The following is a 13,519-nucleotide window of genomic DNA, read 5'->3' as shown; positions in this document are numbered from 1 at the left end:
ACATTGATAAGCATGTTAATCATTTCCTAGAATTTTTAATATCAGAAATAAGACAATTTAATCTAGTTTTTTTCTACATATAACAAGCGTATTACAAAGATGTACTTGCAGTTAATTTGGAAGTTAATTTTTCTGTTAAACTACATATAATAAATATGATTTTAACTGGGTTGGCTACTAGCTTGGTTAACAGAGAATGTGCACTAGGGTTAAATTCACAATGTCATAGAAATTCTGATTTGTACAATCTGACTTGTCAGTTGTTATTTTAAAAGAAGTATTCTTAGAAGTCACTGAAGGGGGCTGGAGTCCTAGTTAGGGATTAGATTGTTATTAATTACAGACTTGCAATTATTTGTAAATGAATCTGATGTTCTAGAGAATTTATACATAAGCAGAATTGGATGGCATCATCAACAATGGACATAAGTTTGAGGAAACTTTGGGAGATGGTGAAGGACAGGGAAGCCTAGTGTGCTGCAGTCCATGCGGTTGCAAGAGTCAGGTTCGACTTAGTGGCTGTATTGGTATTGGTAGACTGAAGACTGACCTAAAAATTCAACATACTGCCTTCCAATTCTACCCTTGATAATGGGCAAACTGGGCATGACAAACTTAATGTTAATAACATTAAACATATAGCCAAGAGACAACTAAGAGTATTTTAAAGTCAAGTGTTATATATCTGAGAAAACTAAAACAAAACAATCCAGTGACTTTGAATAAGAGAAAAACAGGCAAAGGCTAGAACAGAACAAGTCCTCTAAGAGGAATGAAAGTTTAGGTCTCAAATTTAAGGGGCAGCCTATCCTTATCACCTTTGGAAATAGAAAAATTAGAAGAGAGGACTCTCATCTCATTTAGTAATAATCTCAGAGTTAAATAAACAGGTCATAGACATATTCTTCCTCTCAAAATAGCAATATCAATTTTGGAAGAAACCTGGAAATTAGTGGGAGTTATTAACACAGGTCTTATAATGAACACTTAGTATATATGATAAGCACTGTAGTCCGCACACAACATGTTCTTTAGTTTTTTAACCTTCACAACTATCCTAGGAAGTAGGAATTACTACCATCATTTATAGATGAGGAAATCTGGTCAGATATGGTAAGTGACTTTTCCAAGGTTATGGAATGATAAGTGGAAGAGTCTTGAAAGAAATTAATGTTGTTCCTCCACAGTGCTGAAACTCTTCTAATTTTCAGTCTACTAACCACCTGGGACAAACATTTGACATACGCTTTTAACTTGCTATCATTAAGATGTCTGTATGTTTTAGCATGACACTTCTCACATTCTAACACAATTTTCCCTAAAATGGCAGAATACAACAGGCAACAGCTAACACAGGTTTAGATACTAATAAACTGAAATAAGTCGGAAATAAATTAGAAAGAACAACTCTTTCTGAAGCTTAGAACGTCCTCTGAACTTTGTAAAGAAAAAAGAAAGTACATCTGACAATTTCATTTCTATGATCAAATCAGTTAAAGCAACACACATTAAAAGCAAAGGAAAATCTATGCAAGTTAGCAATTGATAAAAGTAAAGACAATATATCTGGAGAAAAAAAAATGTATTTCCAAAACATTTTTCATGATGGTAAAATTAAAATGCATTAAAAAAAACATTTTAATAGGAAGCACTCTATAAACAGAAGGTACTTTGTTATAGACAGATAAGGTGAAGGTAAAAGAGTCAATATCTTGACTATTAATTTAATTAAGAACACTAGTGGAAAAACCTTTGGTAAGTTTAATATTAATAAATGAGCTATCAAAAATTATAAATCTAGACAACTGCAGTGAGTATAAAGCTTCAGGTCTTTGGAGAAAGTACTAGACACAGGCTAAAGGTAAAGGAGTGCTAAAGAATGACACATCCTGAACTATGCACATTATTCTACTCCAGGACGGAATCTCACAAATAACTATGCCAATATGTTGTAATTCAACTGAAAATGACTTCAGTTTTGCTTCTAAAACATGCCTATAGTACTTCTTAATATATTCCATATTCCAAGTTAATTTGAAAAAATGGTGTAGGATATCCCTCACTATTAATTTGTCCCCACAGCCAGCACTACCACCACTGAATAAATGGATTTACAATGCTGCAAGATGCTTTTCAGAAAGCACTCTGCTATCAGAGACTCACTATTTCTATCATATTACTGAAACATTTTTGGATATGGGGACTCAATGCACAAAATGTAATGCAGTCTTCTAGCTTTGTATTATGGAGGAGCATGGTGGGCTGCAGTCCATGGGGTGTCTACGAGTCGGACACGGCTGAGCAACTTCACTTTCACTTTTCACTTTGATGCATTGGAGGAGGAAATGGCAACCCACTCCAGTATTCTTGCCTGGAGAATCCTAGGGACGGGGGAGCCTGGTGGGCTGCCATCTATGGGGTCGCACAGAGTTGGACATGACTGAAGCAACTTAGCAGCAGCAGCAGCAGCAACAGCCGTGTATTGCTAGAATGATCTATAATATGAACAGCTCCCCAATATTATTTTTTTTCCAATATCATTTAAACTGTAAAAGTTTTTTTGGAAAACTGTTTTCCTTGTAAATAAAACCTTTCAGACTAAAGTGTAAAGGATTCTGGAAAATTTCACTGGGAAACCACTTCCTAGTAAGTTTTTTTTTTTAACTTTTAAAAGTCATAAGGCCAAAATTATAATTCTAATATGAAGGGGGAAAAAGACTATTACTTAATCTGTTAGCATTAAGGAAATAATATTTACCAAAACAAAATAGAAAAAAGAAGATATTCAAAGAACGACCAATAGTAACATGAAAAGCTAAGAATACTTAGTTTTTAAAGCACAACTAAGAGAGGAAAACAGTAAGCAAAACAAATAGAAGGGACAACAGCTTCTAGTATTATTTTTTTAAACCAAGATCATTTAATAGAAGCAGAAGAACTAGTACCAGGTATCTTAAAGAATATTAAGAGAATAAACAGAATCTTTCCTATATAATTATAAAGAAGCTTCTCAAATTACCTATCTAAGGAAAACTCTGCTTGGCTTATTTTTTTCAAAATATAAATACCAAAAGTTCTGTTTAATGGTGGAAAGGTATTTGTTTCAAAAATATTACATAGAGCAAAAATAATATAAGGTCCATCAGGTAAATGGGAAAGAACTGTTTTTAGCATCAAATCACCAGAAATATTAATTTCAAAAAATTTTAATAGGGTGGATTTTTATTGCCCTATTATATATTAAAATTATTTGTTTTCTAATGACCTGTTTGTCTGTGAAATACCACCAGGAAGACTTTTGAATTTTTGTTTTTTAATTACTCTGTGCATGACAAAGGTGCCGTCTTTATTGAGTTCACGCCACTGTTCATTGGACAGCATGTATATTCTAGCAGTTACCGTGAAGTTCCAGAACCAAGGTCCCAGGGTTCCTGTGAGAAGCTGGCATATTATAATTATGATCTGGGACTCTGTAACATCCAATCTATGCATAAGGAAACAAACATTTCAAAGTAACTTTACTCAGAACTTTTGCTAAAGAGTGCTACGAAAACAAGGGAGCAAAAACAGATTTACAAGGCAGCATTCTCCTTATAAAGACATCTAAAGATTCAATGATACAATTTATACAGCACTATTATTATCCTTATGCATACAGGTATTCTTACCCAAATCAAAATAGTATAGAAGTTTAAAAATCAAAACTAATACACTGAACAAATGACTTACAAATAGGCAGTTGGAAACAATGGAACTAAAAACACACAGTCAGTGCTCAGTTACCTAGGAATGTTGAATACTGCTTGCCAAAAATAATCACGCTGTCTGTGACATAGGTCCCTTCAGTGCCAGAACCTACCCAGACTTCCCGGTGGATAAAAATACTTCCCAGGAACCCCAATGGACAGTCATCTATGTGTCTGCAAAACCACTAATCATCTGACACCCCTTTACTTCTCCGTACCTCATCCTGCTCCTGCCTTTGCAAGCTCAGTAAAATTTATCACATGGATGTAGAAAGGGCAGGTAGGAAAGTGAAAGTGTGACTTCTTTTGATACGGTCAGAGCAAAAATCAAATTGGCCATCTATCTATCCTGCTTCCGGATAATCTCTAGTCTAGAATCTTCTTCTTCTTCCTCTCTCTTAATTCCTCATAAGCATTATATCTCTCTACTGTATGGGATTACTTTATTAGTCATAAAAATCATTAAAACATCCAATGCAATCACTAAAGAAGTTTTGGAACACATGGTGACAGAAAAAGAGAGGCAGTATAGAAGACACTTCAATAAAAACTACACAATAAAAATTAAGAACTTAGGAATGACAATAAGAAAGAAGTCTATGATTTTACCTGATGATCTGAGAGTCCAAACCACAGTCTAGGTTTTACATTAATATAAATAGTTATTTTAGTATGAAAGTGAAGTCGCTCAGTCGTGTCCGACTCTTTGTGACCTCATAGACTGTAGCCTAACAGGCTCCTCCGTCCATGGGATTTTCCAGGCAAGAATACTGGAGTGGGTTGCCATTTCCTTCTCCAGGAGTTCTTCCCAAGCCAGGGACTGAACCCAGGTCTCCCGCATTGTAGGCAGACGCTTTACCGTCTGAGCCACCAAGGAAGTATTACCTATAATAATTTCATAAAACTTAAATGGGCAAGTCCAACTGAATTAATTATTACTGAGGGGGGAAAAAAACAGGAACTAGAAACTAAAAGGAAAATCTCTGGTACTAAATAATTCATGTGATAAATCTTAAACATTTAAAGACAGGTAGATCCTATACAGGCATTCAATAGGAAATTTCCTTCTTCTTTTATTTTTTATTGAAGTATAGTTGATTGACAATGTCATGTTAGTTTCTACTGTATAGCAAAGTGATTCAGTTATACAAGATTTAACATTATATATATATAAAATATGTTATATATATATAATACACATATTCTTTTTAATATTCTTTTCTATTATGGTTTATTACAGGGTATTGAATATAGTTCCCTGTGCTATATAGTAGGATCTTTTTGTTTATCTATTTTATATATAGGAAATTTCCTAATTCTTAATCCACAGAAAGTAGATTATGTATTAACAGACAACAATTTTTAATTACTTGGAGGTAGGAGGTCTCTGAGTACTTATTCTTTAGAGGTTATTTGGATAAGAAGATGAACTTGATTTGTCAGACTATCAGTAAATACATAGCCTAGTAATTTTTTTCAATTAACTACAGACAAGGAAAAAGTCATAAGTTATTTATTTGCATAGGAATAAATGTTGGTGGCCAGGTTTTTGATTAATGTAAATGTGAAACCCTAGATGTATGAACTGAAAAATGCCATAAGCTGAAATAATATCTTTAAAAGTAATAGATTCAAAGAAGGAACCTTAGATATCAAAACTCCTACAAGTTGGGAAATGAGGCTCACTAAAGTCATGGGCCTTACCAAAGCTGATATGCAGATAATATAGAGATAACACCTGAAGAAAGACACTGGCATGAGTTCAATCTATTACAATTTTTTTCTTTTGTTCTCTTCTGAAAAGATAACTTGAGTATTTTTTTTCCCTGAAATAGTAATTTAATGGTTTTACCTTTTACAATGTGTAAGATTTTTTAAGGCCTTCATTTTATATAAATATAGTTTTATTAAAGATTGTTTAGGGTTTCTAAGCATTTAATTTATAAAAATGATTCTATACATACAAGTTATATATTTAAAAGTATCTAGATATAGAAGGCTTAGGCCTTAAGAAATATGAACTCTTTCATTTAATATAATGCATGAACAATTAAAAGACTATTTTGCAAATGTTTATCCATGAGCTTCAACTCATAATTTTTCTTTTCCTCCTAACCTATGCTTCTATGAAGTTCTAATCTAAGGCCATATCCCTCCCTCAGTTTTTCATATCCAGGGCTAGGAAAAGTTTGAAAGGTATAAACTGGGTTAAGAAGGGTTCCAATTAGCAGTACTTATCTCCATCAGATCTCTACTTGCTTAGTCCAGAAGCACTGTCAAGACAGAGGTCTGTCTAGATGTGAAAGGTATTGATACTCTGTGCAAGGCAGCTTTTAGCAAATCAGATTTCAGTGATCAGAGCAAAGATACAGCTCATAATTCCATTCACTTCTATTCCCTACAGTATGGCCTCATTTTGAGTCTTGGCAGCATTTAGCATCGTTCTCTTTTGAAATTCATCCCTCTTCTGGCTTTTCTTTCTGGTATGCCTCCTCCTACTCTGGCTGTTCAATAATTTTCACAGGCTTCTTTCTAGGCTTGCTCTCTACATTTTATGCTATTCTCATTCTGTTTGGATGTCTAAAATCCCTCACATACATGTTCTAGAGAAAACTATTTCTTCAAATAGGTTCCTCTCCCTCACATACATGTTCTAGAGAAAACTATTCCTCCAAATAGGTTCCTTTTCCCATCTTTCATTCAGCCACCCTAGAAGGGGAAATGGGACTCATTCCAACCTCTGCTCTCTCATTCATTCTCCATATTCATGTACAGACTATGGCCTACAGTTTGTACCTGTTAAGTTTCTCTCCAACATATCCCTTTCTTGTCTTTTTTTTTTTTTTTAAGATTTTTTGATGTGGACCATTTTTAAAGTCTTTATTGAATTTGTTATGATACTGCTTCTGTTTCATGTTTTGGTTCTTTGGACACAAGGCATGTTGTATGTTAGCTCCCTAACCAGGACTGAACCCACACTCCCTGAATTGGAAGGCAAAGTACCAACCACTGGACGGTCAGAGAAGTTGCCCCTTTCTCTACAATAGTACTGTGACTGTGCTAGTTCAGATTTCATCATTCCTCATATTTAATTACGTTAATGCCTCCTAAAGGATCTAACTTCTGTCATAGCCCTCTCCAATTCACCCTCCAAACTGTTGCCAGACTGATCTTTTCTTATTTCCTGCAAAGGTTCTCCACTGATTGAGGATGAAAAGCCCCCATTTCTTGGCAGAACACAGAAGGCCCGTGATTTTCCGGTTCTTCTCTAGCCTTATCTCCTACCACACCCTTACAGGCATCTTATGATTTAACAATATAGAACTGCCTGCAATTCTCCAAGTATGTATTTCATCAAAGGAATATACCACATGGGAAATTTCAAGACTGGCAAAAAGAAAGCAGTCACAGCAAATCATTCCTAAAAATACTGTCTATTTAACTCTTCCCCTGCTCCATGGTTCATTTTCTTTCCTTTCTTCACTTCCCACACCGTAAGACTGGTGCTGCTTTACTTGAAAGGGAAAGAAAATAAATTAGGACTAAATAATAAATAAGCTTTCAAAATAAGGGTTTGAAAGTTAACCCTAACATAATAACCAATGAAACATAAACTATGTGAAACCCAAGTACTACAAATTCTGCTATTTTTGAAAACAATAACATCACTAACAATTAAAACTGAATTAGGGCAAATCAAGTGATCTTATTAGTCCTTTATATTTTGTGGTTTTTACCTAATGCAGATAAAGACTATGAAAACATTACTGAGATTACAATGAAACTATGAAAATATTGAAAAAAATCTGTACATAATATTTTTGATTACTGCTTTTTTTTAAAGTATCTAATATCTTCTATATTTTCTGAGCATAGATCATTTTATAAACTGTTGATGAATGCACAGAATACAGTTTTCAATTAGAAACTCATGGCCACTATTGTCACTTAAGCTGTGCTTTACACACATTCTCTAAATCCCTCTATTTTTAAGTCATTCCAAGACATGTCTTTTAGTTAACATTCAAATTATTATTAATTATTCATTTACTGTCATAAGAACATCTTAAATCCTATTTAAATAAGGTTAGCAAAAATCACCTGAAGAGAACTTGTAGGGACAGCTAAATTTCTATGCATTCTGGCTTTTTCAAGGACTAGAAAACTAAGTTTATCAGTGACCTAAAATTTTAAAATCCATTAATGATTTGTCTTAATGAAAGACTTGGTTAAGATGGTCTCCTATCACTTCACATCAGAGATTTTTATTATGATATTCCATGAAGTTTTCAGAGTCTTTTCTCACGTTCTTTTTCATTTAACCTACACCAGGAAAAAGATAAAAGACTAACTACAGTAGTGTAAATCAGATCCGTAATACTTAAACACCAGTTGGTGAATTCCATCCTTAACCTTTCCAAGACTGGCTTACTCATTAATATTTACACACACACACACAATATTTACAGAAAAGCACTAATCATCAAGTAGGAACTATTCATTTGGGAGTTTAAAGAAAGTTCCTATTTCATTTTTTAAATTCTTAAGCATTTTGCTGGCAGTAATAATCTATATGGTGTGCTCATATCCACTAAAATATCAAGAGCTTAGATATTTATAGACTCATCAATAAAAACAATGTGAAGAGAGTAAAATCTAATTAAGCTATGATATTTAAAGAGTTGCTCTTATAAACTATCTTTTCTTTCCTGCAAATACAACTTCATAGGTCAAAATAAAACACAGTATTAAGATGAATAACAGAGGGAAAAAAGAAAAATGAATTTGAGGGAAATACAGTTGGATATGAGTGAAGGGGCTATTATTTCACTTTAAAAATATTGGTTGGGAGTTTCTAATACTTCCTTTTAAACAGTGTGACAGAAGGACACATGATAAAATAATGAAAGTTTCTTTTATTTATTAGTGATTTGATTGATTTCTAATACTTAAACATCTATAAGCAACATTCTTCATATCTGAGAGAGAAAAAGCACACACCATTAAGTGTTACTTACATTCCAAATCGTAATGTTCCAGAAACGTATGTTTGCCAGTGTGCACAATAGAACATGAATGTCCCAGCAAAACAACAAAAAAACATCCAGTCAGGGTTTGTCCCCAGTTGTACTGCAATACAAGTTCCAAGAACCACAAAAACTGAAAAAGAAAGAGTACAATGAAAACTAAACAATCTGATTAACAAACATTAACTAAGCTGGTAATGATTTTCAGTTCAGTTCAGTTCAGTTGCTCAGTTGTGTCCAACTCTTTGCGACCCCATGAATTGTAGCACACCAGGCCTCCCTGTCCATCACCAACTCCCGGAGTTCACGCAAACTCATGTCCATTGAGTTGGTGATGCCATCCAGCCATCTCATCCTCTGTCATCTCCTTCTCCTCCTGCCCCCAATCCCTCCCAGCATCAGATTCTTTTCCAATGCGTCAACTCTTCGCATGAGGTGGCCAAAGTACTGGAGTTTCAGCTCTGGCATCAGTCCTTCCAAAGAACACCCAGGACTGATCTCTGTAATGATTTTAGATGAAGCAAAAAGAAAACATGCTATGAATGTTTAATCTTTTTTCAGTCATTTACGAAACAGGAAAGCAGGCTATAGTCTTTTATATTAACATTTACCCTGTAACTTCAATCTGTTATTTCACTATACCACTAGGTGAAAACAAACTTCTTGAAAGCAACTAAAATACTTTAGCATTTTTTTGGAATACATGCATATCTCGTTTTATTACACTTTATAAATACTGTGCTTCCAGATATTGCATTTTTTTTTTTCAATTAAAGGTTTGTGGCAGCCTTGCATTGCATGTCTATCAGTGCCACTTTCTTTTCAACAGTTTTAGCTCACTTAGTATCTCTGTGTTACATTTTGGTCATCGTTAAAATACTTCCAATTTTTTTCCATTATTACATTTGTCATGATTTCTAATCAGTGATCTTTTATGTTACTACTGCAAAAAAGATTACAACTTGCTGAAGGCTCAGATGATAGCATTTTTTTAAATCAATAAAGTATTTTTTAATTAAATAATGTACATTTTTCAGAAATGATGTTATTGCACAGTTAACAGACTAAAGCGTAGTGTAAAAATAAGTTTTACATACACTAGGAAATCAAAAAAACTTGTGTGTCTCACTTTATTGCAATATTCACTTTATTGCAGTGGTCTGAAACTGAATCCACAATACATCTGAGGTATGTCTGTATTCCATCAACTCAATGATAGAGTACTAGTGAGCAGTGAAAAATTACAAGGCAGAAAGTCAAAAAAGAAAGAAAGACAAAGGCCTAGATAATTCACTGGCTTTAGATAGCAATCTTTTTTATTTAGCAGATTTCACTATGGGTAATATACATTAAAAACAAACAAAAAAAGGACTGCCCATAAAAGTTTTGAACTCAAACTACAATGCAAAAATGACTACCACTTAGAAAAAAAAAAAACAGAACAACTATCATACTGCTGTTACCAAATTAAATTATAATAGTTTTTCAAGATGCCCAACTAGCATCTTCAGTAGAAGCTTTTTCTTAAGAGTTACATGAACTTATCTGTTCCTTCCCCTCTGCTAAGCAAGCTGCTACCAGGATACAACCAAACAATGATTTTAACATACGCTTACATTTGTGAATCTGAGTTCACAAAGTAAAACCATCAAGGGTTTTTGTTTGCCTCTTTAAAAATATTTTAAACACTGTGCCAAATGACAAGAAACCAACTGAAGAACTAAATAAAAAAATAAATGTGTTGGGAGGAGTATGTGGCAAGGTGGGGAGTCAGGGGGAATAGAGTTCTTGAAAGGAAGACTAGTTAGAAACTGTCATTTAATTTCTAAATCTCTTTTTTCCCTCTAAAGAAGTACTAAATTATTATTCTTTAAATGGTACAAATAAAGACATACCACATACAATCTAATTATAGTAATTCATCTTTTGCTAGCACCTTAGTGTACTTTTTTTTAGTCTTTTCATTGAAGCCCACTATCACAGTTACAGTCTAAGTCTACAATCAAATTCCAAATGTCTGTATAATATCCATTTAAATTAAAGACTATCTTATAAAACTGATCAACATTTATCTACCAGTACAAAATTAATAGCTAATATAACCTGGAGTAGAATCAGAATTCAGAAATATCTTTAGAGTTGAAATAATGGCTAAATTTACTAAGTGTTCATATGAGATGTCTAAAACAGGCAAATTCATAGAGATAGTAAGTTAGTGGTTACCAGGACCTAGGGGAAGTAGGGAATGCAGAGTGACTACTAGCAAATGATTCCCTTTTGGAGTGGAAAGGAAAAAATTGACATCTGACAAAATGTTTTGGAATTAGAGGGCTTCTCTGGTAGCTCAGCTGGTAAAGAATCCACCTGAAATGAAGGTGACCCCAGTTCAATTCCTGGGTCAGGAAGATTACCTAGAGAAGGGACAGGCTACCCGCTCCAGTATTCTTGGGCTCTCCTGGTGGCTCAGCTGGTAAAGAATCCGCCTGGGAGACCTGGGTTTGACCTCTGGGTTGGGAAGATCCCCTTGAGAAGGAACAGCTACCCACTCCAGTATTCTGACCTGGAGAATTCCATGGACTGTATAGTCCATGGGGTCGCAAAGACTCAGACACGACTGAGCGACTTTCACTTTTCACTTTGGAATTAGATAATGGCAACGGTTGCATAATTTTGTGACTACCCTAAAAGTCACTAAATTGTACACTTTAAAAGGATGAATTTTATAGTAAGTGAATTATATCTTAATAAAAACTTGAAAAAGGCAAAAACAAAAATACAAAGACTATGAATTTCTTAGTCTCCCATTACTGAACTCTCATCTATAATTTATGAGATTTTTTTCATGATAACAATTATGCCCTAAGAATTTAAAAACAACAGGTGCCAAAACAATAATATTTAGGGTTAAAAATAACTTAGGTAGAAATTAATTTCTAAATTTCCTGATATCATCAAATAATGAACATTAACCAGCTTTATATTTTTTGACAATATTAAAACTTAATATAAAATAACTTCTGATAACTACTATAATATCACAAGCCTGTTATTTATCTTATCATTGTTTTCATATTCCTTTTAACATTGTTAATCATTCACATTAAAAAATCAATAATACCTGTCGATAGTGAATCACACCCATGATCAAAAAGTTCTCCCAAAGGAGAACTACTATTAGTTCTTCTTGCCTGTTTTCCATCAATAGCATCCAAAGACTGGTAAATGAAAAGGCCGCATGCACAAGCAATATACGCCCACAGGGGTGCCTGTGAAATAAAATTTAAAAAACAGTAACAAGACATATTAATATTATGTTTGGCGAGTATATTTTTACTTGCAGATATGTTATCTTCATTCTCCAGAGAAGTTGGAAGCTATGGGAGAGAAGATCCAGGTGCTACATAGTGAAAAACTTTTCAAAACAATCAGAATTATGAGAGAATTAAATTCCCTGTTTTGCAGGGATACTCAAGCAGATGCTGGGTAACTACTTCACAGGGGTAATACAGAAATGCCATGCGAGATTAGATTAGGTAACTTGTGTAAGATTCCTCCTAACATTTAGACTCTAAGAATCAATTAATGAATAGCTAATAAGGTTTTTCCTAAGTTGTATTTTTGAAGATGTTCAAAAAGAAAATTTCCATGTTAAACTCAGTTGGAAAACACTGGATTAAACAATGTTAAACCGATTTTTCCACTGCAGGACTGCTTCCAGGCCTTAAGGTTGCTAATGCATATTGTGCATGTTCAAGGAGGATACAACATGCTGCCATTTCCCAAATGTATTTGAGCATGTGACTTATTTTTTTCACTGTTTCATGAAGCAACACTATGGAAATAATGATCTACTTATTAGACAGAGTGCTTATATTACTTTTCAAATACTTATTATGGTCACATTTTCAAGAAACAATTTCTCTTTTGTCAGACAGAAACTAAACCACTAAAACTGAATTTAAATGTGATGCATTAAAAAAGAGAGCTTCTATTTGGTACGTTCTCTGTAAGAAAGTGAAAGAGTTTTTTGCATCATTTTTTCCTATTTTTCTATGCCTAGGCCATGAAAACAATTTTATAACCACAAGATATTTTCTCAGATATTGGTTTTCAAGTTAATTGTACTAAATGCTCAGAGCTGCAAAGTATACTACTCAGAGCTGCAAAAAACATTCAGTATATTCTGCACTACAAAGAGATATCTCCCTGAGAGAGATCTATTTGTGTGTGGGTGCTCAGTCATGTCCAACTCTTGCAACCCAATGGACTATAGCTTGCCAGGCTCCTCTGTCCATGGGAATTTTCAGGTAAGAATACTGGAGTGGGTTGCCAATTCCTTCTTCAGGGGATCTTCCTAACACAGGGATCAAACCGACATCTCCTGCATTGACAGGCAGATTCTTTACCACTGAGCTACCTGAGAAGCCCAGAGACCTATTTAGACTCAGTTATTAAAGGTAAAGATCTTCTGTTTTTGTTTTTGTTTTTTTTTTTTTTTTGGAGTCTCATATTTTAAAACACTGAGGCTGCTAAAAAGATTATCGTGTATACCTCCCCCAAGCTCGAGTTACAAACCTGGAAAAGAGTAACTGTGATTTTGTAACCAAGTTTACATGGCAGCACTGGACTAAGTGGTTAATCTTTTTTTTTTAAACGTATTTGTTTTTTAAGATTTTCATTATTATTTTTCGTTGTGCTGGGTCTTCATTGCTGTGCACAGGCTTTCTCTAGTTGTGGAGAGTAGGG

General features: G+C 34.0%; 1 protein-coding gene across 4 annotated transcripts in view; it reads right to left on the bottom strand.

Annotated features, from left to right (window-relative positions):
• Nucleotides 1–13,519, bottom strand: part of CEPT1 (choline/ethanolamine phosphotransferase 1) — a 36,435-nt gene that overhangs the window by 13,382 nt on the left and 9,534 nt on the right. For 3 of the 4 annotated variants that reach the window (XR_015160641.1, XR_015160642.1, XM_086391745.1), the window contains exons 3-4: nt 11,892–12,039; nt 8,765–8,906 (exon numbers count right to left, since the gene is read on the bottom strand). Coding sequence is in view for 2 of the 4 variants with exons in the window: in XM_086391745.1 (XP_086247871.1) it covers nt 8,765–8,906; nt 11,892–12,039 (290 nt within the window). In the remaining 2 variants the exon portion in view is untranslated. Of the gene's footprint in view, nt 1–3,399; nt 3,485–8,764; nt 8,907–11,891; nt 12,040–13,519 lie in introns of all 4 variants that reach the window. The other variant, XM_086391746.1, reaches the window with a different exon arrangement.

The sequence above is a fragment of the Bos grunniens genome, chromosome 3, assembly GCF_055505025.1.
Source record: "Bos grunniens cultivar Pamir isolate PY7600 chromosome 3, Bosgru_T2T1.0, whole genome shotgun sequence".
Classification (NCBI taxonomy): domain Eukaryota; kingdom Metazoa; phylum Chordata; class Mammalia; order Artiodactyla; family Bovidae; genus Bos; species Bos grunniens.
This window is presented reverse-complemented; position numbering and strand designations above follow the sequence as displayed.